At 40.3% G+C, this 27,884-nt stretch overlaps 1 protein-coding gene across 21 annotated transcripts in view; it reads left to right on the forward strand.

The window, feature by feature from the left end:
• Tanc1 (tetratricopeptide repeat, ankyrin repeat and coiled-coil containing 1) overlaps positions 1 to 27,884 on the forward strand; it is a 261,482-nt gene that overhangs the window by 148,886 nt on the left and 84,712 nt on the right. For 15 of the 21 annotated variants that reach the window (XM_063259632.1, XM_063259630.1, XM_063259643.1 and 12 more), the window contains one exon: positions 25,862 to 25,966. The exons of 4 other annotated variants lie outside the window; for them this stretch is intronic. In XM_063259632.1, coding sequence (XP_063115702.1) covers positions 25,862 to 25,966 — 105 coding nt within the window. Of the gene's footprint in view, positions 1 to 25,861; positions 25,967 to 26,752; positions 27,165 to 27,234; positions 27,865 to 27,884 lie in introns of those variants that run through there. 2 more of the 21 variants (XM_063259646.1, XM_063259644.1) reach the window with 2 other exon arrangements.

Below are 27,884 nucleotides of genomic sequence, written 5' to 3' on the forward strand. Positions count from 1 at the left end.
TCCTAGGAGTTCTGTAATTTTAGCTCTTTAGTTTAGTTTTCTGATCCATTTTGAGGGTGGGGACTAACTTGATTATTTTTAGTGATCCCAGAACCATTTATTGAAGAGATTGTTTTTAGGTTTTTTTCCCCCTTGAATGATCATTGATTGACCAAAACATTGTTATGTCCTAAATCAGCCATCCCTATTGCTGTTCTTCCCTTTGCTTCAATCGGTTTCTTAGGTAGACCCTAGACAGAATTTGCTTTTCAGAGATGTCCTCAAGTGTGGCTTCTTTCTCATTTTATGCAGCCTGCCTTTGTGACTGTCCTCCTCCTATGGGAGAGCTCCTTCATGCTCCAACCCTGTAGCACAATTTCCTGCTCCTTCTTTGTAGCTTCGTGTTGCATTTCTTTGGACTGACATTCCATGAGTTCCTCAATGACAGGAGACCTATCTTTGTTTGAGTCTTTTTCCCCTTTGGAACCCCTGAAAAACAGGATCCAGTAATTCCTTCAGGATTCAATCACTTCCTTTATCCTGGTGATAGGGGATAGGCATGTAACTGATAGAGTGAGTGGGATTTTAGTAATCTCCATTCATCAGCTTGATGAGATTGGTTGGAAGTATTAATGGACATATAAGCACTTTCAATGTCATGATACTTTACATTCAAAAAGCTAGCAATATATCTTTTTCTCTGTCTAGAGAAACCAGATGCTTTGTAATTAAGGTCTAGTCTCCCTCTCAGGGCTTTGTTGTCATCAGGCAAGCAGCAAGGGGAGGATGTTTTAAATGGGTTTGTCAGCAGCCTCTCATCCTTGCTTTCCTGTGCTTCTGTCATAGTCTCCTTTTCTGAGGTTTTTCGAGGTTTTTCTGCCTGTTTCCTGCCCGCCTGCAGTTAATGATGACTGGAGGTTTCATCTAGTCACACATTACCGCAGTGTCAGCTGCACCCTGTGGTGGTGTCAGATGGCAGCTGGAACACACCCAGGACCATGCTCAGAAGTGAATGTTTTCTCTCAAAGAAAAAAAAAACAAAAAACAAAAAAACAGATGGGGGTAGGGGCAGTGGTGTTGGGAGTCTCTTTTTGATCATTTCTGATTCACAGAAGTCACAGCAGCCTGTGGATGCTGTTGTACCTGCGTCTAACATTAATGAATGTTAGCATAGTGTAGAAGTAAACAGAAAAACCTGGGGTTCCAGCTTGAATTCTCAGGTTTGTTGTGAAATGTATATGTGTGTCAGCAGGAATTGCTTGCTGTGTTCCAAGAAGAGGGACAAGGATGTACATACCCTGGAGTTGGGAAACTAAAGTTAATTTAGAATGGTGATTGCTAGAAGAAGGAGGCCAGTTCAGATAGTTCAGATAGTTCAGGCCAGTTCAGATAGTTACCACAGCCTTCATTATTAGGGCCGTGAGTGCTGGACCCCATAAGCCTTTCCTGGAGAGTGGCTTATCTAGAATAGCTAGTGGTGCCACTCAGTGGCACTCTTTCTGTGCAAGGATTCTGAGACAGTAATTTAGGAAACACTTTTCCCAGAAGACGTGATTTTTCTTAACCACTACCTTCACCAACAAAGTGTTCTGTGTTTGTCACAGGTTTTGAGTGCCATTAAGAATCTCAGCTTTTAACAACTACGGAGAATTCATTCTCCAGGAACTGATTAACTGACATGTGAAAGTCCTGATGGCTGCACTCTGTCAGTCTGCCCCAGTCATGGGCTGGTTGGAATTGGATCTGCTTCCTAGATTATTTGTTTTTGTTTTTGTTTTTTCTTTTTCTCTTTCTTTCTTTTTTGTACTGGGGATCAAACATATGACTTTGCGCTTGCCAGGAAGGCACTTGCAACTGCTGAGCTAAATCCCCAGCCCCTCTTCCCAGATTATTGTTTCGGGGTAAGATGTAGATAGCCTCTCATCTGGGAAATGGACTCTGATGCTTAGAGGGTATTATGCACTTGCATATTTATATTCTTCCAAAATCTCTGTGTTGCTTTTTTTTTTTTTTTTTTTGGAGATAGGGTCTTGCTATGTAGTTCATAGCTATGAAGTTCTTGTTATATAGTTCAGCTATGTAGTTCAGTGGGTTCAGAACTCACTTTGGTAGCCCAGGCTGTCCTTGAACTTGCAGTGATCCTCTTGCCTCAGCTTCCCAAATGCTGGGATTATAGATGTGTGCTATCATTCCCAGCAGAAATCTTAACTTGTGATGCCTGGCATTAGTATGTGGGCTTTAGGTTGTTGATTAGGTTTAGGTGAGTTCATGAAGGCAGAGGCCACATGATAGGATTCATGTCCTTATATAAGTAGAGAAAGAGACTAGAGGTAGCTCCATTAATCCATGTGAGGATACAATGAAGATTGCTGTCACCAGACATTCAATGGACCATCACCTTGAAAAGCCTCCAAAAGATGAGAAATAAATTGTTTAAGTCCACCCAGTGTGTGATATTTTTGTTGTAGCAGTTTGGACTGACTACAACATAGGGCGAGCATGATTTAAGTGAGATGGAGACTATAAAGTATAGGGCTGTGGAGGCTGCAGTTTCCTTCAAACATGTCTTCAAGCCCATCTTCACCTTCCTTTATCTGACTCAGTGGCCACAAATGGGTTCTCACAATATCAGATGCCTCAAGTCTTTATCCTCAGCCAGATGCCCTCCAGTGGGATTTCACCCTCAGATCTGTGTTTTCTGGCAAGCATGTGTCATCTTGCTGTGCAGCTCTGCCATCCTTTGAGGCTTTGTTCCCTGTGAATAGGACATGAAAGCAGCCTAGCACAGCGGGTTCCAATTCTGGCTCTACCACCAGCTACGTGCGTTATTCATCTTCTCTTGGTTTGCACATGATTTGTGTGAAGTGATTAAAATGCTGTGTATGTATAATTCCCCTGTAGAGGAAATCAGTTCTCAGAACTGGTGATGGGAGTGCAAAGGTCCTAGAAGCTAATGGTTCTTAGCAGAAAAGAGAAGCGTAGGTAGACCACAAAGATAGCATGCCTCGGGATGTCCTGCCTTCATAATTTGTGAGGTTCTCAGTGTTTTTTGTGGGAATGAGAGACCATGATGATTTGTGAAGCCAATGAAGAGAGAGTAAATGCTCCAAATGGTCCAGATTTGCTTATTGATGAGAACAAAACTCCTGTGTATAGTGAGCAGATAGTTACGAGGTGCTGGAAGCTCTGCAAGGTAAGTTATAAAGTCAGTTTTTTATTAGGAAGCCTTTGTGTCAGTAATCCTTGAGTGTCCTTTACATTGATCATAAAAGCCATATACAGCCATGCTGGCTCAGAGTGTCACAGTGTTATTTTTCTGCAATTGAAACAGATTGTTGTTTACTTGGATGAGCACCAGATAGTGTATAGCTTGTGCTTAGGACTATACTTACCAAAAAGAATGTACCTTGCATGCAGAATCTCACATGTGAGGGCCACACGGGGCAGAGACTGTCCTCAGAATCAGGGGGTGACACTGCTGCCACAGCTGTGCTTGTTCTTTTGCAGACTTTGGATCTAATATTTGGCCGTTGAGGCTTTTTTTTTTTCCTGGTATTGTGATTGAACCCAGGGCCCTTCTCGTACTTCAGCCCTTTTTTAATTTTTTATTTTAGGACGACATTTTGCTAAGTTGCCCAGGCAGAACTCAAACTTGCTCTCTTCCTGCCTCAGCCTCGCAGAGTGCTAGAATTTACAGACGTAAGCCACCACACCTGACTGAGGATCTTTGAATGAGAATATTATAGGCTAGGAATCTCCCCTTGTGTCAATCAGAAAATAATTGTGGAATCAAAGCTTTTCAGTAAAATTTCAGTAGGGATTTCCTGTATTGAAAACATTTTACTATAATGTACAGTGTATTTTTCAGTCATTCAGTTGTTATCAGAGCCAGATGTGTGGATGCTTGAAACTTGAATGAATGTGTGTGCACTCAAATGTTATCCACTAACATTTGAATATTTGCATGTAAGCCATTTTTAGAATAAGTGACTTTTTTTTAAAAAGGTGGTTAGATTTAAGTAGATTTTTGCCTGTATTAAGTTAACTTGAGCTTGTGTATGCTTCCACTCTTCTCTTACTGACTCAGTAGAAAACCTCTACCCAGGTGATATATTAGTATCCAGGATTGCAGATAGGCTTGGGTTCATGTCTCAGGTCTCTGTTCTTGGTACTGTTTGCCTTTGGAGGTCACTTAACTAACTTCCTTGCCCCTTGTTTTCCTCATTTGTACTTGCTTGTTTTTTGGTGCCCGGTATTGAAATCATGACCTCACACTTGCTATGCAGGTGCTTGCTGAGCTAAATCCCCGGCCTGTTTTCCTCATTTGGAAATAAGGATTCACTATCTACCAGGTAGGTCTGTGAGAGGATTAGAAGGGCTGTTTGTAAAGTGCCAGTTCCTGTAACAGTGGAAAAAGGCTGCGCCTGCTGTGTGTCACATCGAATGGGTCCAGAATCCTGATATGTAAATCAGTGTCTGCCCTTTGTTGGCCCCTCTCATACCACTGTCATTATCTGACTTCAGCCTACTTCTCTGACTTAGAGGACAGGGAAAGTACCACTGTTTACAGGGATTAAAAAAAAAATCTATCTGATGATATTTGGAGTTGGGTTTGTACATGTTGACGAAACAGTTGAAACCAAGTTGTTGACATTTGGATTGAGGTTTGGAAATTCAGGGCATAGCTTTGCAGACATGCTGACCCATCTTCAACTTCTGTGAAAAGGCCTTGCCTAATACTTCGTCTGTTGTCATTTCCTGTATTATGTATTGCTCTCAGCCAAGTGCTTTGCGCTTATTAATTCTTCATCTTAATGCAGTTTTTTATTGAAAGTGATTAATATCAACCAGTGTGAACACAAGTAACCAAGTTTGAGAGAAATGTGGGAAGCAATTCACAAGAAAATAGGCTGACACTAAAGATTCTGGAGGTAAGAGTAGGGTAATCACTCTGCTGTCCTAAGGCAGATTTGGCTGACTGTGAAAAACTGCCTCTCGATGGCACCTGCAACCCATAAGATTCTCAAGAAGAAATGATGTGAATAGACATTAAGGTTGCACTTGAGCAATTTTTGAGGATTTAATACTTACTTGATTTTAGGGTTGACTGTACATTTCCTTTTTCTTACAGTTTGTGTGGTCTAAATAAGCATTTGTAGAGTCATAGGCTGTTTTGAAGAGGCGGGGGGAAAGACCCTGTCACCTATATCCTAAAATCCAAGTCACTTTGATTTATTGGCACTGTTGTGCCTTACATTTCCCTGTGACACACAGAAGGGGAGAAATAAAGACCCTTTGAGACTCATGTGTTTTTCCTAAAATGAGGTATTTCTACCAGCTTGCTTAATTTTACTTACATTTTGACCTTTTTTTGTTATTTTTATGGTTGGCTTCCTGTTTTCTCTTTTTACACTGGAAATTCTTAGTTTGTGTGTCCTTCTTATGTTGGAATGCTCTGAAGAACCCACTGTCATGAACTTGTTGGTGGCTATGTTGGCAAGAGACTGTGCCAGACTCCTTTTCATCATCTCCACCACTGGAGATAGAGGTGGCTTGTTTTGGTTGGGCTGTTTATTTTATTTTTTGAATGGCCTTAGAGGCCCTCTGGATTACTTGACTCTTTCTTTCACTTAGTGATTTCCTGAGGTTCCATAAACATTTGTTTTATGTGGGTTTATTGAGCCACAGACGTGTTGGGTTCTGGGATAAAGATGAGGTAGATGTAAAGGCAAATATAAGCTTTGGGGACCTCTCAGTTAGTGAGAGAGATGACTCTGTTGAAAACACTGAGATGTCTATGGTGTTGTGACCTTGTGGAGAAGAGTGAAAATCTTATGGAAGCTTGCTATATGGAAGACTTGCTGTATGTCTGACACTCAACAAGTGGATATTAATAGATGAGTTCTTATAGCAGACAGTCACTCCAGGGGTCAAAGTTTGGTAGGAGGACTATCTAAAGGGAAAAGAACAGCCCAACTAATATTTGGAGGTGTGAGTTAGTAGATCATAGTGACTGGAGCTTACAGGGTATAGTCAGATAGGTAGCAATAGAAACAAAAGACGGGAGGGGGGCAGATCATAAAACCACGAAAGATTTTATTTTTTTGGTAGTAATGTTCTTGGACTGTTTTGAGGGAGAGGATTGAGGTAAGCAGAAACACTGAAATGACACCCAAGATTTGGAGGCAGATTTATTTATATTGACTGGTACTGATCAAGATTATTCCCAGAATATCAGGCTTTGATCTCTAGTGGTCTAGGGCTTATATGAGATAAGCTAGTAGGAAGTACAGAGGCAGAATGGCTTGTCAATTGGGGACTGGTGTGCATCGCAGTGACCAGCTGTTTCAACTGGAACAGGAACTATTACCTGAGCAACTGAGAAACTGAAGTGTATTGGCTGAGTAGATGTGTATGTGTGCGTGTGTGTGTGTGTGTTTGTGTGTGTGTGTGAGAGAGAGAGATTATCTGTTATAGTATTGTTAGGTTTTAGGGCAGCATGTTTTCTACAGGTCATCTTGGAGTTAAGAGTGCATTGTTGTAGCGATTCATTAAGGAATTGTGGCGGAGGAGAATGAGGTGACATGAAAGTTGATTTGAGAAAGTTTTAAGAAAGCAAAAGTATTGGTTGCAGTGATGTTTGTACTTGAAAATAAGAAGGAAAGAAAAAATATTGAGTGGTTAAGGACCAGGGCCTTTTATATCATGAACATACAGGAAGTATTTGAATAGCAGTTGGGGTAAATGAATTGTCTTTTGGGACACAGCCCTACTCTGCCCAACCTGGAACTGAGGGATTGGGTCTGTGTCTTGGTTAACCCTTAGCTCGTCCTTTGCATGCCAGTTGGGAAGGTTGCTAAGGTTGTAGAGTGGTTTTCTAGGTAGATACAGATTTTTAAAAATTTGTTTGTTGTTATGTTTTGTGGTTTTACATTCTTCCTCTGATTTAACTTCTCTGGTAATTCTGATATTCCTGTATTTTTGATAAGGATTCTAAAGATCTTAAACATACGATATCAACCCTGATGGGCTGTAGATTTCAAATATTTTAATGCTATTTCTGTGATACTCCAGATATAGCTGCTGGCATGAACTTCAGTGTGAAGGTGTTTCACTTTGACGTCCAAAATTTTGGGTGTTCAGGGAGCCTTGTTGAGAAAAGCACCAGAGAATTGGAAGTGTAAAACCTGAGCTCAGGTCGCAGACTTCAGGAAGACATGACATCTGAGACAGATGCTGTGAAGATTAAATATGATAAGGAATGAAAAGTATCTTTTAGCTTTTGCAGATAGGGTAATTGATGACCTTCAGCCAGAGGCAAACTTGTTCTGTGAAGGGCAAGATTGTAAGTGTGTTAGGTCACAGGTCTCTGATGTGATTGTTCAGTAACTGCCACTTCTCTGTAACTCAGAAGTGAAAGTTCATCAGGCTGACATAAATTAATGAGGAAGAGACATCACAGAGCAGCTACAGACAATATATGAATGAAAGGGCATGGCTATATCTCAGTACGTTTTATTATAAAAACACTGAATGGGCTGATTGGCTCTGGACACACAACTTTTGCCTCATAACTGCCAAAACAGCATTTGCCTCAGAATGGAAACTTAGCATTTATTCAGTATTTACCATGTGCTGCACACACTGTGAACATTTTTAATCCTGAGCTGTAGGTATCTACAGTCAACAGACAGCCCTAAGAGTTTGGATAACTCTCCAGTAAGTCACACAGCTAGTTTGAGCCTTGGTGTGATTCCAAAGCCTAGGTCATTTCCACTTTACTTCATCGCCACCAAGGACAATGGTCTAAACTCACGTCATCCTGGGAAGATACAGATGGCCCAGAAACATTACGCTCTGCAGTACTGCCATTGTCTTCCACATGACCTTCAGTGAAGCAGTGGCTTTCTGCTTTATGTGTTTCCTCTATGATGCACATCAAAGAATTTTCAGAAGCACAATCTAAATCCTTCCATACAGGATGGAATCCATCCTCCTGCATGTGAGGGCACCTCTACTGTTTGAGCCTTGGATAAAATTTGATTTTTAATAAACTTTTCATTTTAGAGTAGTTTCATTTTGATGCAGAAGTTGTATAGTACATAGTATTCCCATGTATCTCCTTGGTTCACATACTTGTAATATAGAACGTTAGTATGATACGTTTAATACAACCAATGAACCAATGTTGATGCTTACTGATGTCTATAGTTTATATCTAATGTTTTTCTTTTCTGATATCCTATTCATATTACATTTTGTTGTTGCTGTAGATTTTTCTTGGCTGTGACGATTTCTTAGACTTTTCTTGCTTTGATGACTGTGACAGTTTTGAAGAGTACTGGTCTGGCATTTTGTAGGCTACCCTTCTGTTGGAATGTGTCTGATTCCTTCTGTCTTCTTTCTATCTTTATTGTGCTTTCTGGAAGGAAGTCACTGTGCACAGCCCATATAAGGGGTGGAGTTGTACCTTCCTCCTGTGAGAGTGAATACCTGTATCAATTGGAATTTTTTTTTTTTTTTTGTATTTGAGATTTGTTTTTTCCCTATTTATTTATGTCAGGCTGAATTGAAGAATCAATGAGCTTTCACTGTTGTACTGTGGTTATGTAGTTCAGGACGGCTACCCTTTGTGCCCTTCTTTGGTGCCCTGGTGGCTGAGATTGGTCTTTGCAGGGCTGCTATGTCAGCATCTGTTGTGCAGTCAGACCTAAAATGAAGGCAGGAAGTTGCTGCCTCTGACGTGTTTTCCCCCAGTATAGACTGTTAGACATCTATCTATCTGTATAGCCGGGTCTGAGAGAAAGCCAGGCAGCGTGCAAGTGGGGCTCATGACTAGAGGCAAACATACTTTTCTCTGACCTTGTTGGTGATAAACCACAACAGGAAGCATATGCTTTCCATCATCTAAACAACAAGAAGTGTGTGTGTGTTTATACATATATGCGTATCCTAAAATCTTAAAAAGAAAAAAGCATTTCTGTACTTCATTTTAAGGAATGCACAGTTACTGTTGAAGAAGAAACTTCTCTGGCAAGGCAGTGCTTCTGGATTTTGTCTGAAATTAGCATTGAAGCAGCACCACCTTGTGGTAAATGCTGAGTGAACACTATATGCTAGGAGCAATTTCTATGGAGTTGTGTCTCTTATCTGACCCTCATACCCTTCTACTACCTAAAGTAGTACTACAATAAAAAACATTTTAAGTTCCTAACAGAGAGGGTACTTGTGACTTTGTCTTTGTACATGACCAGGTTTATGTAAAAAGTAAACACTTCACAGTTTAAAAAAAAAACCGATAGATTTTTGTTTTGTTTTTAACCTATTGATTGTTAATACATTTCTCTAGGTATGTTTTTTTTTCTCTCTAATTATTTAAAATTACTTCATGGCTGAAGTATACAGCTAGAACAGGTTGAAACTCTGAACTTACAGAGCTTTTTTTTTTTTCCATAATAGACAGATGAAGGAATTGCTTTCATAATTTATTCTTTGCCTTCAGATGTTTTTGCGCTGATGCCTAATTTACTTAAGTCTATGTGGAAAGTAGCCAGGGAGTCCATTGAGGCCCATTGAGGGGGACATGGGTGGGTTGGGTGTAGGAGCTGTCTGTGTCCTGGAATGTTTACATCCATCAGAAGAATCTTCAGTACTAGTAGAGACCGAGGCATTGGTATGATGATTTAATATGGCCTGTGACTGACCTGGCTGACTGTTAGTAGGTGCAGACCCAGAGATCAGTTGTAGTTGGTCTTAGAAAAGAAAAGAAAAGAAAAAGAACAACAACAACAAAAAAGAAAACCAACTACTCTTCAATAAAAAATCAAGACATCATAGTTATTTATCTTGATGAGCTTTTAAAATGATAAAAGATAGAATTGTAATGGCTTTGACCAGTAAAAATTCTACAAGAACTGGGGCTGTGATATTTAATATGGAAATCCTTCTGTCTGTTGTGTCTTGAGCTCAGAACACTGACAGAAAGTCAAATGCCACTGTAAGAGGTTGCAGTAGTCTGGGTCACTGGGTGGGGTCACCAGTAGGTACATTGTTAGGAGTGAGCTGTGACCCTTTCAGTAATGTTATGATTACATATGATGTGATGTTATGGGTTACCTATTGCAAATGTGAGTGCAGTGTGTCCTGTGTAGACTCTAAAGAGATAATGACAAAGCCCCAAAATACATTTTTTTTTTTTTGATACCAGGAATTGAACTCATGACCTCAGGCTTGCTGCTGAGGTAAGCCCCTGACCCCCAAAATACTTTGTCGAAGATGGAGAGTACTTGATTTCCAGTGTGAGTTCACCAGCAATGAGGTCAGAGAAGTACATTTGCCTCTAGCTCATGAGCCCTAGTTGCCTGCCCTGGCTTTCTCTCAGATGTGACTTGCAGTGGGACTCTGGAAGATTGCTAGGGGCCACTTGTGCGAGGCCCACTGTAGCAATTCTCTGACCTTATATAATAAGATCCTAACTTCAGAGATAGTGTCTTAAAACAGCCTCTGTTGTACAGACACTCAGGAGTGAGTCTGCTGAAGGATGCTCATGGTATATGGGCAGTGACAGTGTACATACTTTAGATAGGCTACTGTAATATGTGGGCTTATAAAATTTAGCTAAAGGATCAGAAATGCACAATGGCTAGCCTTCCACCTGTGAATGGGGTGGACTTTGAGTTAAGGGAATGTTTTTATCTTTTTTTATTCCTTTTAAGTGAGAAAATCTTGAGTTTCTTCTATTGAGCATTTAAAGAGGGAAAGATTGACTTTACTTGATGGAGAGACCATTTTAAGACAAACTTTTTGATGTCTAAGAACAACATTTTTGTATACAGACAATAATAAGAGTTTTAAATTGCTTTTTTTCTTTTCTTTTGTCTTTATTTTTTACTGTTCTGAGGATGAACCCCAGAAACTTCCACATGCCATGCAAGAATTCTGCCCCTGAGTTATATTCCTCATCCCTACTTTTTAGTACATTGGGGTTGACCTTTTAAAACATAAACCTTTAAATTCAATTTGCAAGCCTTGCTGTTTATTAAAATCATATTTAAAGTGAATTTCACATAAAACTAAAAATGACATTTAAGTAGGAATCCAAGGCTGCTCAGTCAGCTGTCCCAATGTGCTATAAATTTCTTTAAAAGGTTAAAAATTGTCTACTAGATATAGTCTCTGACTTGGCCAGTGATGACAGGTTTATTCCTGAGTGTACCACCATCATGTTAATACTTTGGCTTTGATTGATTTCAGCTTGTTTATTCTAAACCTTAAGTTGTAGGACAACCATTATAGGACCAATAGCTGATATATTCTATTAGGGTTAAATTTGGCTTCAAGTAAAGAACAATCAAACACATTTGTTTATTCAAGGTAAATACTGATTGATCTTTCTAGTTAATAGTCAGAGGTAGCTTTGGCCACATCAAGGTGTCATCAGGGACCTGAATTTCCATCTTGGTTGTCACCATCAATGTGTAGTTCCTGGCCTTCGATAGCAAGTTATCACAAATTTGGTGGTTTAAAACAGCAGAAAGCCCTTCTTTCCCTGTTTTGGAGGACAGAAGTTGGAAATCAAGTGTTAGCAGAGTTACTCTGCCTGAGTGTTCTGGAGAGAATCCTTTCTGTTTCTTAGCTTCTAGTAGCTCCGAGTATTTCTAATTTATAGCTACACTGTTGTCTGTTCTAGTGGTGGTGAACCTATGGCACATATTTCACAGTGGGCCGTTTTTGTATCATTGAAAGCTCTAGAAACTTCACCCTCGTTACTTTATTCTGGCTTCACTTTCTCCCTTTTTTGTTCATGATGATCTGATCTCTCTCCTTTATCTTGTAAGGATACATGCAGCAGTGATTGGGTCCTGTCCAGATCATAGTATAGGTTCCAGGGATTAAGTCCTGATGTATCTTTGAGGATCGTTACTAGTTTCCCACATCCCTCTAACAGAGTCATCTGATAGATGACAAGTTTGCTTGAGAACTGCCTGCTTGTCCACAATCTTGCCAATTGAGAAGGAGAAGGGCCACACTTGGTTAGCCCAACTTCTGTGCAAGTATGTCCCAACCCATGAGCCATGATGCTTTGTTATTTTCTTAATACTATATTAATAATTAATAATAAAATGTTTAAAAGTAAAAGTTTTATAGTTTACATTCATTAACTATGTTATATATTCTATATGTGGCCCCATACAATTCCTATTTACTCAGTGTGATCCATGCCAGCCAAAAGGTTGCATACCCACATGTGAGGGTCTTCCTTGAAATTCCAGCCAATACTTGATTACTTCTCACTAACTGCAGTGTCTTAGCCCTCAAGGAGAGGGCGAAATGTGGTCTTTTATTCTTTTAACTCAATGGAGTGCTAAAATAAAATTTCAAAAGGCTAAAAACACAGTTTATTCATTAATGTGAGATCCCAGAAGATGTTAAAAATGGTTTAAATGAGAATTTGGATTGTGGAGATTTATATTCTTTGCCAGACAAATATTCGTTTGCATCGCAGTGGACAGGAATTATTTGCACTGCCAACTTCTTTGCCGTTTATTAAGATTGTACAAACATAGAAAGGAGATCATGGGGCATCTACACAAACAAGCCAGCTCTGCGGCTGTGACCTGTTACCTCTCTTATGTCTTTTGTTTCTTTTCCAGTATTGAATACTTTTTAAAAGAGCAAAAAATGGGGGATTTAGCTCAGTGGCATAAGCACCTGCCTTGCAAGCAGGCAGGCGGTCATGAGTTCGGTCCCCGGTACTGATAAAAAAAAGAGCAAAAAATGAAGTCTGTCTTAGCAGGAAGTAAGTAGACAAAGGACTCTGGGTCTGGCCTCTATTCATCTTTCCCTGTTATTGGGCCAAAGATCATTGGACCAAGGCTCCCCTGTACAGATACAATGCCAGCCCCCATTTTAAAAGCTAAATGTTTTTAAATTAATGTAAAGTAAAATGCAGTTTTGCTAGTGCACAGATCTGTGAACTCTGACAAATGCATGCATTTGTGTACTGTCATCACAGTCAAGATGGAGACCAGTTCCTGCACCCCAAAATATTCCCTCAGCTGCTTCCTTGGTGTCAACACCTACCCCTACCCCTGCCAGACTCTGATCTGTCTCCAAACTAGTTTTATCTTTTGAGAACTTTATGTATATGATTATACATTATATAGCCTTTGGAGTATGGCTTCTTCCTGCTTAGCCTAGTGCGTTTGAGATCCATCTGCATGTCAGTGGTTACTGGTAATTCATTATTTTTTTGTTGCAGAGTAGTATTCCATTGTATGATATATGATAGTTTATTCATTCACCAACTGAAGGACATTTGGGCAGTTTCTAGGTTTTGGTGATTATGAATAAAGGTTGCTATAAATATGTATATACAGGATTTTATATAAATGTAAGTTTTTGTTTCTCTTTGGTCAGTACCTAGGAGTAGATAGAATTGGTAGGGTCATATATAGTATGTTTAACTGTGAAAATAACCAGCTGTTTTCTAAAGTGGTTGCACATTTCCATCAGTAGTTTGAGAATTCCAGGTTATTTGTATCTTTATGTTGCATTTTGTATTTTGTTTTAAAATTTTAGCCATTCTCAAAGGTGGGTAGTGAGAGCTCATTGTCCAAGGTGGGCCCTATTAATGGTCTCAGGGTAGCCTAGTCAGGCTCTACATAAAATCCGTGGCTAATCTTTTGACATAGTCTTGACTGATTAAAACCTTAAATCCTTTCTTGAGTAGCAAACTGGCCCTATCTTATATATCAGTGAGGAAGAGCAAACCTTTTAGAGCTTCCAGCGATACAAACAGCCTGCTGTGGCATGTGCACCATAAGTTCACCATCACTGTTGCACACATTTCTCGGTAAAAGCAGTTGGATTCTATGTCTCTTAAGCTTTTTCTGCCCTTGGTCTTGATATGCTGAATACAGGTTGCAGATGAGCGCTCAATGGATGTGATCCAATATATATCTTTGCAGGCAAGTTTGAGGGAGGCAGCTAGGGAACGAACAGTTGGGATATTTCCCACTGAGGTCCATTTTCTCCTTGACACAGGGCATCTGGGTTCCTGGATAGGGCAGTGATGGCATCAGCACATCAGAAATTTGTCAGAGGAGGTGGTGCATCAGAAATGTACTCGACTACTATGACCTGGCTACTGTGAAGCAGAGAGGGAGGTGCTGAGTGAGACACAGGATTGCTCTGCTCCTGCCTTCTCCTGAATGGCTAGGAGAGGTCTTGGCACACCTGGCACCAGATGAGAACCTTTGGATGGACTGGCACAGCTACTCTTCTCCTGCCCTTTACTTTACCCACAGATCTCCTTCCCTTACAGGAAGATGCATTGAAATTACAACAGAAGTCTCTGGTAGCCACATACTAAAGGAGTATTTGAGCAAGTATCAAAATTAAAAATGTCTCAGTAATTACTGGTTCATAGTAAAGAAATATAGTTTATTTTAAAGGCAAAAGATGCGTTTTCTTGTCAAAATAAATATTTGCAGCCTAAGTACATAGCACTGTGCTAAGGGCTACAAAGAAACAAAAAGGGCACATTTTTATTCCTGAAGGTGTTTTTATTCTGCTGAGGAATGGAAAGAGTAAAACACTGTTCCTCTCTCCAAATAGAACCAGCTTTAGCCACCAGGGAAATGAAAACTGCAGGTTGAGTCTGAGTAGTGATACAATGAATCCTCATCCAAACCCAGCCAGCCTTACAGGGAAGTGTAAAAATAAGGCAGAGACAGCTGCCCGCAGCACAGTGCTAGCCCTGGGAAGAGCCAGCGGCAAGAAAGCAAGAGGTAGCCCCCAAATTGCTATGAGGATGACATACGGGAGGCACCACTGTTTTCATTTCCGTGATAGCTAAAGCTGGCACTGTTCATAAGAGCCGAGTTATGGAATCAGTGCATAATTACATGAAGAAAATGTGATAAAATACATAGCGGAACAAGAGTCTGCCTCAAAGAATAAAATCATATCATTTGCAGGAAAATGAACAGAACTGGAGATCATTATGTTAAGTCTGACTCAGATACCTATTGCATATTTTCTTTCGTATGTACAATCTAGAGGGTAGAAGACAACATGAAAGTGGAGGGGAGCCGATTAGGTAAGGGAAGGGGATCCAGGAAAAGGAGAAGCGAAGTTAGCAGGGAGGGTAGGTACAATCAAAGCACATTCTTTGCATTTATGGAAATGGCACAGTGAACTCATCACTTGTCTGCAGTTACTATAGGTTAATATATATTTGCTGGAAAAAAGTAAGATCCCTATGGCATTCAAGCTTTTGCAGACCTCAGGAACTGAGAGTGTGTGTGTGTCTGACAAGATTTATGTGCTGCGGTGCCCGCTGGTGCAGGGGCCACACTTGGAGCATGACAGTTCTGAACCCACAAGGAAAGAATGTTCATAGGGACTCTTCAGAGCCAGCCGCTTCATACAGGGCTCATTTGCTTAGATGAACAACAGAGGAGCCTCTTTCCCTGATGGACTGTTTCTCTGGTTTCTTAGAGAAATTCTGAAACAACCATTCGGAGAAGGACTCATCTTTCTTCCAGGGACATCTCAAAATCAAACTATGCAATTGCCCTTCTGTTTGTAATTGCTTGGTTAATACAGGTTGAATATTCCTAATCCAAAATGATTTGAGATCAGAAGTATTTCAGATTTTGGAATTTGGAATATTTGCATATATGCGATGAGTTATTTTGAGTGTAGGACCCAAGACTGAACACAAAACTTTTTTTTTTTTTAAAAATTTATGTTGTGTTAGTCATGTTTGCAATACATAATTAATATATTAAGCCTGGAAAATTGGTATATATATATGACATTTTAGCCCTTTTTTTTCTCTTCCTTTATGTTCTATATAGATCGTGTACATATAACCTGAAGGTAATGTTATGTAATATTTTTAATGTGTTTACATTCTGACTACAACTTAGATTAAGTGTGAAATTTGTGTCATCATATCTGGGTTTAGAAAGTTTCAGATTTTGGAACATTTTCAATTTCAAATTTTGGAATTGCCGATGTTCAATCTGTAATTCTTACAAACCTAATGAAACCAGTTTCACATTCTGGAGTTTGTATGGGAAAGTGTAATTATTACCAAGAATTAGAGGAGGTGAGGGCGGAGAGTTTTCCTTTGTAAACTCACTATTTGTTATGAATGATATCAGTGCTTAGACTGCGTTCTGACCACGTGTACACTCATCAGACTACCACACAGCCTGCTCTACATGCCTGGTGAAGTTCCACCTCTGTTATTTTTGGTGGTTAGTGCACTGACAGCACCCAGCATGCAGTATTTACCGGTAGCACAGTGTGGCTGTATTTCATAGACCGTGTGTTTTTCTTTTATTTCTGCCCTCAGAAATAACTACAAACTTAACCGCTTTAAAACAAATTAATAAAATTCTGTAAGTTAGAATTTCTATAGGCACAATGAAGAATACCTGACTCTTTGGCCTGGGTTTCACAGGAGGGCAAAATTCAAGTTCCCCTTTCCTTGTTAATTGTTAGCTAGAGATCAGCCTCAACTGCTATAGGTTACCTGCATTGCTTTGCTTGAGTTTCCCTTCCCACATCTTCAAAGCAAGCAAAGTGTCAAGTCCAGAAGAGTTAAATTCTTACCATTTGAATCTTTTTAATCCCTTCTGCTTCTCTCCCCTGCCTGATTTTTCCTTTTCAGGGTTCATGTAATTATATTGGGCACATCTTGATGATTCAGAATAACCTTCTTGTTTGAAGATTGGCTAATCAGCAGCTGCTGTGTTCTAGTTTTAAAATAGCCACCAAAGCCTCATGAGTTTGGTTGGATTACTGGGGCACCATAGGTGTGTTGTTGGGAGGAGAGTCCTCAGAAGGATGGGCTACCTGAGGCGTGAGTTGGGGCTGTAGAGTCTCATTTCTTGCTCCTCCCTTTGCTCTCTGCTTCCTGGTCTCCAAAATAGGAGCAGCCTCCTGCAGTGAGGCCTTTCCACCTGCCTTTTCTGTGTTTGAGCCTGCCAGCTGTGGTCTGAAACCTCTGCAACTGTGAGCCAAAATACACTTCTCCTTTAAGTTGTGGGTGTCATGTATTGAGTGATGAGAAAGTGACTAAGAGGGTAACCCCGATTCTCAATCCTGTCTGCAGAGGCCCTTCACACCAGTACTGAGAATTTTATGATTCAATATTGAGGGGATAGGCAGGAAACTTGAAGTGTGGCATGTTTAGAATTCTGCTTGCCATTTTTGCATTAGGGGCCTAATGATTTCCCTTACAAGCCTGGGCTGCTGACTTTAGTTACAACCCTCCACTTGGTGAGGACCTGTTCCACTTTTATACCTGGGTCATACAAAAGCCAGAGCATCTCTGTGACATTTCTGATCAGTCTCTTTACCTGCTACAAATAATGTGAATCCCCCCACTGAAACATAAGTTTCCAGCAGCTATAGTATTAATTAACAAAGTCAGTAGTTTAATGTGAAAGCCTATTTCTGACCCGAAGTACTGTTTACCATTTAATGTAACCTGCTGGTGGTTGGTGATAAAGACAGTTAGCTGGCTGACTGGCAGCAATGTTCCTTGAGTGTGGCCTTTTGATTAAAAACAAGTCAACTATTCCTGGAATCTGTTCCAGATTAAAACAGCTTCTTGCCTTTATGCAGCAGCTTAAAACTACTCACCATATATTTACATTACACTGTTTATGTGAGATGTTTGAAATAAAATTCACTTGTATTAAAGACTTTTACCCTTTTGGCTGATATCTACCTGTTACACCTGGCATGTGGCAGATGTTTGTGGAATAAAGTGAATTAATGCATTTCCATGCTTTAATGTACAAAAAATTTATTTTTTACAAAAAATAATAATTAACAATTTAGGCAGAGTACAGGAACATATGATGGATCAAAGTGCATTGGAAAAAAATGGAGACATTTCTCATTTTATTTTTGTGGGGTTTTTTTTGAGGGGGGTCTTTTTGAGACGTAATTTTGCTATGTAGCTCAGTTTGGCCTTAAACTCTTGCCTGATTTTAAGTGTGTGCTACCATGCCCTGAGCATTATTTTGTTATGTGAAGAGTTTATTGTATTCATGGCACCATAAATATGCAGACTACAAATTGAGATGTGGAAATAGTTTACATTTATTTCAGTGGTGCTTTACTGAGGGGGCAGGGCACCCTCAATGTGCTGCTTTCCTACTGGATTGAAGCGCTGTTGTGGCAATGCCATTTGCATCCTTACCTTGCCTTGAGTTACATAGATGAGTGAAGGATTCCCGTTTCTTCCTAGTAGACTTGTAATAAACAAGGTTTTAAGTAATTAAAGAAGGCCTGCTGATGGTGGTATCAGCTAACTTGTACCTTTCATTCACCATCAGCACGTGACCTGCTTTTTCTTCCTTACTATTGCAGTCTTAGTTTCCCTCAGCTGTCTTTGGATGTATATCTCAGGAACAGTCAGTGAACTTCTCTCTCCTGATGTCCTAAATCCACACCCAGATCCCAGATATTCAGGGGCTGAGGAGTAATGCTGCCTTTTATCGCTGCCTGGGGTAGAGAGAGCCAGCTCAAGCGGGATTTTACGTTTTTATTCACATCCCTTCCTTGCTTCTGGTGGGAAAAACTCAAGCAGTAGACACTGCACTGTGTTTGAAATTGCTCTTCTCTTAGGCAAGGTTTTCTAACTCAGTTATTTCTGTGTCTGATTTCTGCTTCTCTCAGAATGAGTTCTCCCAAGAGGGTGTTTCTCCTTACAACTTGTATCTGTGGGCTGTCCACCAGCTCTCCACCTCTTGTTCCTCTGGCTGAGAGCCTTGCTTAGGACAAGTCCTACCCTTTGTTGATCTCAAACTGTGTGCCCATTGCATGTTTTCCTTTTGGGGTATAAAAGGGAAGGTTCAGACTTCAGAAGCTCTGTGTGGTTGCCTTTCTTTTTAAAAACCCAAAACTCTGATCTCATGCCATGGTTTACCATTTGGAATTGGCTATTGAGTGACATTTCCATCAAAGATTTAAAAAGCAAAAACAAAACCTTCTCCACCAATTCCTTACTCATCTCCTTTTATTCCTAATCTTGAGAAAATTCCCCAATGTGAAATGAAGACCTAGATCAGATAAAATTGATCCTTTGTTGTGAAAGTTCAAGATACTAAAAATCCCTAAAGTGATTGATAATTCAGAGTGTCACTTTTCAGTCTCTGGATGACATAAAAGCAAGATTACTTTAAATGCAGTAGGTACCCTCAGGTGGTCTGTGGCACAAATATTGTGTGTGTGTGTGTATATATATATACACACATAAACACACAAACACACACACGCTTTTTTTTTTAGTTGAAACACTCAGAAATGAACAGTAACCCCTGCCCTTTTCTCTTTCACTGCCTGGAGATAAAGCCCAGTTTGGTTTATTTCTACCATCCCCTTTTGAAAAATACTCCTTATAAGGCAGCTTCTAAGAAGCAGAATGACTGTGTGATTAAAATGTCAAAAAGAGTTAAAAAAAAAAAAAAACTGGCCGCTGGGAAAAGTGTATTTGGAGATCCTTGCAAAGGCAGAACACTGAACGGCGCGCGCGTGCCGCCTGTGAGGTTGCATAGGAGAGTGGTGAAGGGCAGATTCTGGCTGCTGCCTTCCATGCTGACGCGAGAGGCCCTTCTGTGTGATTCAGGAAGCTGGCAGCAGCTGTTCTTCGCACAGTGCCCCTTGGCACCTCAAGGTTATGGCTGTTTAACCTCTTCTTGGCACACTTTTTATTTCTTTGAATTTTAGGAGCCCTGTAATCTAGATGAGGCTTTCACCATGACCTCAGACCCCACTTGTACCTGACAGCGGGTGTTCAGTGGTGGTCTTTCTTGGAGGCCCACCCTTGCTATGAAAGTATGGTTTGAGGTCCCAGCCCATATCCCCGATATCAGAGTCTGCATTGTAATAAGACTTTCAGAGGATCCTGTGCACAGCCAGTCTAGGAAAGCTACTTGATATGGTGCCATTCTAGGTCAGCTATTCAGGAATGACCAAGACAGGACGCAGCTGCAGGGAAGCCTGGCTCACTCATACCCAACACTCCTGTGTTTTAAGAGCTTCTTGCCTTAAAACATAACTAGTAGCAGGAATACTGTGCTTTCTATACTCTACAGTATTTCATTCTGATTAACTCAGGAGGGTAACCATCTAACTCTGGGTTGATATAAATTAGGGATTATTTTACTTCAAATCACTTATGTTGGAAATGTGGAATATTTGCTTTTAAACAAAAAGCTGTATGTATGTGGAAGGGCTCTAGACCTCAATTTCCCTTGAGGAAATTCGGAGGAGATGTGTTTTCCACTTTTGATCTCTTTTGACAAGTGACTGGTTCATTTTGGAGCATTTTCCCTATGGGTGGCACAGAGTTCATGACATTGTTGGTTAGCAGATGGTGGTTTAAGTGTGGTTGCAGTGGGACCTCGCTGCTGGGTCTCACAGTCATCATCACTGCAGCCGCACTGGTCAGCTGCCTGCATCAAGGATTCTGAGTGCTGTTGACACAGTGTGTCCTGTGTAATGAATATAGTATTGCTTTTCTTCTGGGGATATTTCTTCTTTTTTTCTCAATCATCTTCCTCCATGCTGTTTTAGTCACTTTCTTGCAGGGTAGAGTCCTTTCCTGGCAGGGTCTGTGTGGAGAATTCCTCATTTGTTATGCAAGCATAAAGTGCTAAAAAGCTGAGGGGAACGAGTATAAGATAGGCTGTGCTAGAGAATGTGATTGTCAGTGTTCATTTCTTTGGGGCATGGTCTCTGACTGTGATGGTGGACACTTCTTTTCTCTGGGTGAGTTTTCCCAAGGAGAAATCTTCCACATCTTCCTGCTTGGTCTATGATATGGCCAGTGTCTGCTTGGCTGAGTAGAGTTGAGGGGTATGTGTCTTGGGCCAGGCATTCTACTTTTTTGGTACCGGGAATTGAACTCACGACTTTGCACTTGCCAGGCAGGTGCTGTACCATTGAGCTAAATTGCCAGCCCGGGTCTGGCATTCTGGATATGGAAATTTTCTTAATCGTAGTTTTTCAGTGTATCTCTAGACTCTGTATGGTCTTAGAATTCAGACTTCCAGAGAATCACCTTAACCTCCAGGGTGAGAGAGGCAGTACCTCTGGCTTAGGAAGAAATTCTGGGCATCTTAGTTCTTTCTTTAAATAGAGTCTAGGTATCCTGCTGTTTGTGCTCTCACCGGGGGCTGCCTGCACAGCAGTCTGGTGATGGCGAGGCTCTCTGGCCTGGATGGGCCTTCATTGCACACCCCTGTTTACTCCTCATTGGCAGTCTATTTCCCACTGTGAGCCTGATTTTTGCCTGTGGTTCTTCCCTTTCCTGTCAGTCTCTTTTTAATCTCTTTACTGCAGTTTTAATAGTGTTTCAGAGGGGAGTGGAGGCAAACGAGCGTTCATCTGTTCTGTTTAATATAAGAGTGCACGCAGATTCTCTAATGAGCAGTTGAAGGAGAAGAATAAAACCTTTATTGCTATAAATTTATCTTGTTTTACAGTGTTTGAAGTTCAACTATTCGTGAAAAGCAATTTAAATAAAAGGGTCATGTTGGAAAGCACTTGTTTATAATTTGCTTCATAATATTTCAACTCCTAGTAAAAGTTAGAGGACGTCAGAGACATGTAGGATGAATAAAAGATTTGTGTATATTTATACAGCCGTGTGGACAACTGGATAACGGTTCCAGGGACCTGGTGTTTTGAGACTGTAGTGTAGTCTCCACTGGCCGTGAACTTACTGTGTAGCCCAGGCTGGCCTTGAATTTGAGATCTTTCTGCCTCAGTCTCCTGTGTGCTGGGATAATAGGCATCTTACATCCTGCTTGGTTTCCCTGGCCTTTTTCTATAATTGTGTTGCTAATCTAGATTTCCGAGTGTTGTGAGTGCCAAGTGCTGGTTCAGTGTATGAGCTTCAAAACTGTATTGACCAGAGTATGTATTCATTCTTTGCCATGTGTGGGCTTTGAGCAAATATTGAACTTGTTTGAATGTTAGTTTCTTGATCCAAAAATGGAGGAAATTGTGCTTTTTCCCAGAGATATTAGGATAACTTAGTCTTGTATGATCACTGAATATATGTTTTATTTATTTGGGGGATATTCTAGATCATTTTGGGGCCAGACATAATTGTTTGCTATGCCTGGGAACCAGCGTGGCCTAGTACTTGTGGGTTTCCCCTTTACAATAGGAAAGAAACTCATTGCATATTTTTTACTCTGAGTTAGGGGGCGGCAAGGAGGGAGGGTAATGTTTGAACCTAGATCTGTTCAACTTCTGAGTCTGTTCTTTGACTTCTTGGTGTTATTTCTTAGAGATAGCGCTTGCTTCACAGTGAGCCATCACAGACTATATCAGTCAGTGTTTACTAAAGGAACAGATATGATACAAGATACACAAATATGTAAGAATTTAAAAGGTCGGCTTACAAGCCGCCCACAGAGTTGGATGTGCAAGCTTGCAGAGAGTCTCTCTGTATCCTGGAGACCGAAGGAGCGGTCAAAGTCTGCAGCTCACTGCAGTGTCCTGTGCAAGTCCTTATCAGGAGGCTGATGGGTCTTTGATGGAAGCCAGGAGGTGACATTCAAGGTGAAAACTGGAGCTTCTTGAAAGAAATAGAAGCAGATCCTTCCTTCTTCATTTCCCCTTTTGACCATCCAGGTAACAAACTGCCTAAGGGTGGGCCTTCTACACCCCAGGGTGTGGAATTGCTGAGCCAATTTAGTTGAGTTTCTCTTATTCAAGTTGACACAATCCAGCACACAGTTAAATGGATGGGAATGGGAACCTTCTGAAACCTCTGGGTGATACTGAATTCCATATTCTTCTGACTTATAATAACTATTGATGCTCATGTGAAATAGTTCACTTTTTAACTAAGTATCAAGTACATAGAGTAATATAATACATAGGTAGCTTGAAGCCTAAAAATGATCTCCTGGGCTGAGCTAGAGCTCAGTGGCACAAGTGCCTGCCTGGCAAGTATGAGGTCATAACTTGGATCCCTGGTACCAAAAAACCAAAAAATAATAATATAAAAGAACTAAGTCTCCTTATATTTGCACTTAAGGGACCACAAAGAGTTAAAAGTAAACAGCACCAGTGTCTCTTGAACACTGGGTATGGCTGCTGGTTGCAGGAGCTACAAGTCATTAGAAGATAATAATTCAAGGGCCTTACGTCTCTGTGTCCTTTAAGTGGAAGACTAGAGAGGAAAGTGATGCCAGTGATCCCCTTCACCTTAGGGAGCTGGTGAGAAACCAAAACCATACCTGGCTTCTCATATTTGTCCAGTTGTATTTCCATCTTGCTCAGCCCTTCTTCCTAGTACTTCTGTTCCCCAGAAGATACTTCAGTCTTTCTCATGGGTATTTGTTTGGGGGATATTTGTATATTTTAGATAAAATCTGGGTCCTGTTGTGTAGCCCCTGTTCTCCACTTAGAACTTCACATATTCTCCCTGTAATCGTTAAAAAACTTACCCTTTCAGACAGGGTTAAATAAATAATGAAGACAACCATATGATTAAATATTACGTTACTCATTTTAAGATTATAGCTTCTAAACTTTGAAATAATCCTTATTTGTAAAGAGACTTTTGATAGCAGCCTATTTTAAGATGTACATTATGGTTGGCTGGGAATTGGATTATTTTTCTAGTAGTGCAGATACTTTTACAGTAAACCTTTAGATGGCAGCAAATCTCACCATAAACCATATTCTCAGATGTATAACATTGTTCAGAGCTTGCCTGTCTCACCCCTTTACTATGTGATGGTGGAGGTGGGGCCCCAAGAAAGGTAGGGCAGTGGCTCAGGGCTGTATAGGGGTCAGTCATAGACCCTGCTTAGAGCTCTTTCAACCATCCCTTCCTTCTCTTATTGATACAAAATGTTTGTGTCTGTGGCCTTGTTCAAAATACAAGGTAATAACCGTTACAGAAATTAGTATAGACTCCTCAAAAGACTAAAAATAAGAATTCCAGTCAACCTAGCCATACCCCTTCTGGATATCTTCCTGAAAGAGTTAAAGACATTATATTACAACGATATGTGCTTACCTATGTTTATAATAGTATAATTCATAATAGCTAAATCTTGGAAGAAGCCTGTATGTTCATCAGTAGATGAATGGATAAGGGAAATGCGTTATTTATATACAATGCAGTACTATTCTGCCATAAAGAAGGATAAACTTGAGTCATTTTTAGGAAAATGGATACATCTTTGAGACCATAATGTTAAGTAAAATAAATCAGACCCACAAGCTTAAATGTCACATGATTTCTCTTATATGAGAAGCCCAAAATATAAATAGAGCAAAATAAAAAGATAATAGGGAATAGGGTGATCTTTTGCAAAAGGGAAGGGGGCAGGCGAAGAGTTGGAGGGAGGCGAGGGGAGAGATGAAAAAGAATTAAGATGAGGTATGTATATGTACTTGCTCTCCATAAGCAGTGGAATCATTATGTATTGCAAACTCATGTTAACAAAAAAATAAAAACTGAAGAAAAATCATCGCATGCACACAGAATGGCACTCATGGAAAATGTGGCTCAGTTGGGTGATTCTAAACCATAATGAAGTGATATGTGAAGTGAGCAGATAGAGTAGGATAGTCTGTTTCTTTAAAAAGCTGCTTTTTAAAAATACAATTTATATGTCATGTAATTCACCCAGTTAACCTATCGCACAGGAGTTTTTAGTATGTTTACAAAGTTGGACCTTTAAAGGATCACTGCTGTCTAGTTTTAGAACATTTTCTTACTGTCAAAAGAATTTCCTTAGTCATCACCTCACAAGCCTGCATATCCCCACCCCTTCCTCATTTGTAGGTTTGCCTGTTCTTGTTGTTACATATGAGTGGAATAATACAGTATGTGATCTGTTGTGACTGGCTACTTTCGCTTAGCTTTCAAGTTTCATATTATAGTATGAACTGGCGCTTCATTCCTTTTCATTTTCCAGTAATATTTCAGCATGTGGCAATATCACATTGGTTTCATTGGTTGATGGGACTTTAGCTATTATAAATACTACTACTATGAAGGTATGTGTGCAGATACATACATACATATTCACATAGGAGTGGAATTGCTGGCCCATGTTTAACCTTTTGATCAACTTAGTGTTAATATGTTTTCCAAAATGGCTATATACTATTGCCTATTCCCAGCAGCAAATGAAGTTCTGTCCAGTCTTAATAAGAATTTCAGATTTTCTGATGACAAGTTGGGGTTGGAAGGGAGATGAGACTGTCTCTCTGGTGTCCCTGAGTCACATGCTACATTGGCTGCTGTGCTGAAAGCAGCAGGCATCCTCGGGGCCTCACAATTACCCTGTGTCACCAGCCCAATAGGATTCCACTGTTCATTGGCTGCATAGAGTTTGTAGATGTTACAAACCAGCTGTTTGTAGTCCTTGCCTCCTGACTTTGAAGGTACCAAGCAACCAAATCATCTTTATTCATTAGAAGAAAATGATATTAAAAAAGCTGTCCAGGTTTGAGTATATCAAAGTTACCTACTTTGCAGTGACTTTGATGCGGTGAAGACAGCTGTAGAGACTTCTCAGCCAAAGAACAGCTTTTGTTTTTGTCAGAGTTAATGTTCCCCAAACTGAGCTTTACTCTTGTTTGGCAGCTCAGCCTGGACATTCTGTATCTGCCCTGAGGTTGACTTGGGGTGTGCGCGCGCGTGTGTGTGTGTGTGTGTGTGTGTGTGTGTGTGTGTGTGTGTTTAAGGGAGGGAAGAGGCTGGCTTTTCCTTTAGGCATATTTGCATCCTAGTAAAGACACACAGTGTACATTCTGAAGCTTTATTTGCATCTGGAAAAAATTAGCCACACTCAGATCTTTCCCACTGCAGGTCCCATCAGGAAGCCCAAGTATGTGGAAAGCCCCAGGGTGCCTGGCGATGCAGTTATAATCCCGTTCAGAGAAGTGTCCAAGCCCACAGAGCCCAGTGAGAATGGTAAGAATATGTTTTCAGTGATTTCTCCTTCCTGCCCTAAAGATTGTAGAGAATGGCACTCCATATTTCTGAGTGAAACTTGAGTGCCCTTGCAGGAATGTTTTGCTTAACTAAATGTATTTAAGATGGCTTACCCTCTGTGGGCAGTTTACAGAGATCTGTTTAGCTAATGTAAATTCTTGGAATTACATACCCAGGTTAGGAACAATTGCATGGGTATATGTATATTGTATAAGGGTTGGGCCCCACTTCCTTCCAATTCTGACCTACCTGGGCTTCAGGGGACATGGAAAATCAACTAAGAAACTGCAAGATATTTTGTTTTCATTAGTTTTACCACTTCAGCCTATTCAGGCATTGGCTGTTGAAATTTTAACTAGACAAAGCTTAAGAGCCAAGTTCTTAAAAGTATTTGGTAACTTTTAAAAGATTTTTTTCTCTTTTCAACATCTGAAGTTTTTCTTTAGAAGTTATTAAAGAATAGGCAAAAAATTTGTAGAAAAATTTAGTTAAGACACTATATTTTGTTAAAGGTTTTTTTGGCGTGGCTGGGGGTGGAGTGTCTAAATCTGTAAGTATAGCAGACTTTATGAACTTTTTTACATTCAGTAGGTGCATTAATAGTTCTTCATTTTTAAAAATCAATTCAAGAATTAAACTTGTTCTGTTCTTGAGTGTTCAAGTCAGAACTTTATGGCATTAATTTGGGTGCTTTGAATTTGTACCCTGTTTTTCTGCTTTAACACGATAAGAATCTTGGGCTATGGGTTTGCCTTCAGTTTGGACACATGTTTGAAAAAATACCTAAGAAGGAAAACTCATCCATGATTCCACTTTAGAATATTAGGTATCCTCTTTTGCCTCATTGGTGGTGGGGGGGAGACAGCTCGTTTATGTTGTTAAGTATTATGTGTGCATTTTGTATTTCTGGTGTTGTATAACAGTAGGACAAGTGGCATGGTGGTTAAAATATAGCTAAAATTAAGCTGAAATGGGGAATTAGCAGAAATCAGGAAGAGTGCAAGCTGAGAGGGGAACCAACGGAAGCTGAAATCAGGAAGCTTGGACTGGTTAGAGGAGGAGATGGTATGGGGCATGCTGGCAGGAGGTGCTGTTATTTGAGTCCTGACATGAGCAAGTACACTATCCTTTCTGGCTCAATACCCAGGTGTGTGTGGTTGAAGAGGCTGTCCCCAAGGTGAGTCTAGGGAGGCATACGGCACTGGGTATGTGTAGTAAAGGTGGAGGGTCTGTTGTTATGCAGTTAGAACAGCTGTTAACTACCAGAACTCTCTTGGTTGTTAGTTCCTGAGTACAAATACCTTGTTCATTTCTGTTTCATATGTTGAAATGAAAACAATCTGTTCCTCTGAAGTATCACTTACTGAATTTACCAAGCTAAGCTGTCTGCCCATCTTATATTAAACTGCCACCTCTTAACCTCATCTCAACTCCTAAAGTCTTTTGTCATCTTGTCTGATTATGCTCTTGGGCCTTTACTTGGCCTAGATACCTCTGTGTTACCTCTTCCTGTGGTTGTGAGGATTGAATTGTCGGGGTCCATATAGGGATATCTTGTGAGAGGGGAGAGATTTAGGATTTTTATTGGACTACGAAAGGAGGTTATAAATAGTTTCCACTCTCAACTTTTCTCACCTTGCTCAAGGCAGAATTGGCCACCTTTCTTGGCAAGAGAAGTACTTGTGATTGGTTGTGGGCCAAGCTAAATTCAAGTGCAGCCATTGGTCCTGCTGTGGAGAGGCCAAAATTTGCATGTGTGCTCAGTCCTAAGACTGAACTCTTTGATTTGGCATTGGGCTCTGTGGGAGCCAAAATCACAACACATGGACCTCGAAAATAGACCAGAAGTTCCACCTCTGCTGAAATTGAGAAACAGGGTACATTTTTTACTTTTTAA

This window comes from Cavia porcellus, unplaced genomic scaffold (assembly GCF_034190915.1).
Source record: "Cavia porcellus strain 051 isolate PalLab524CR breed Dunkin Hartley unplaced genomic scaffold, mCavPor4.1 scaffold_12, whole genome shotgun sequence".
NCBI classification, from domain to species: Eukaryota; Metazoa; Chordata; class Mammalia; order Rodentia; family Caviidae; genus Cavia; species Cavia porcellus.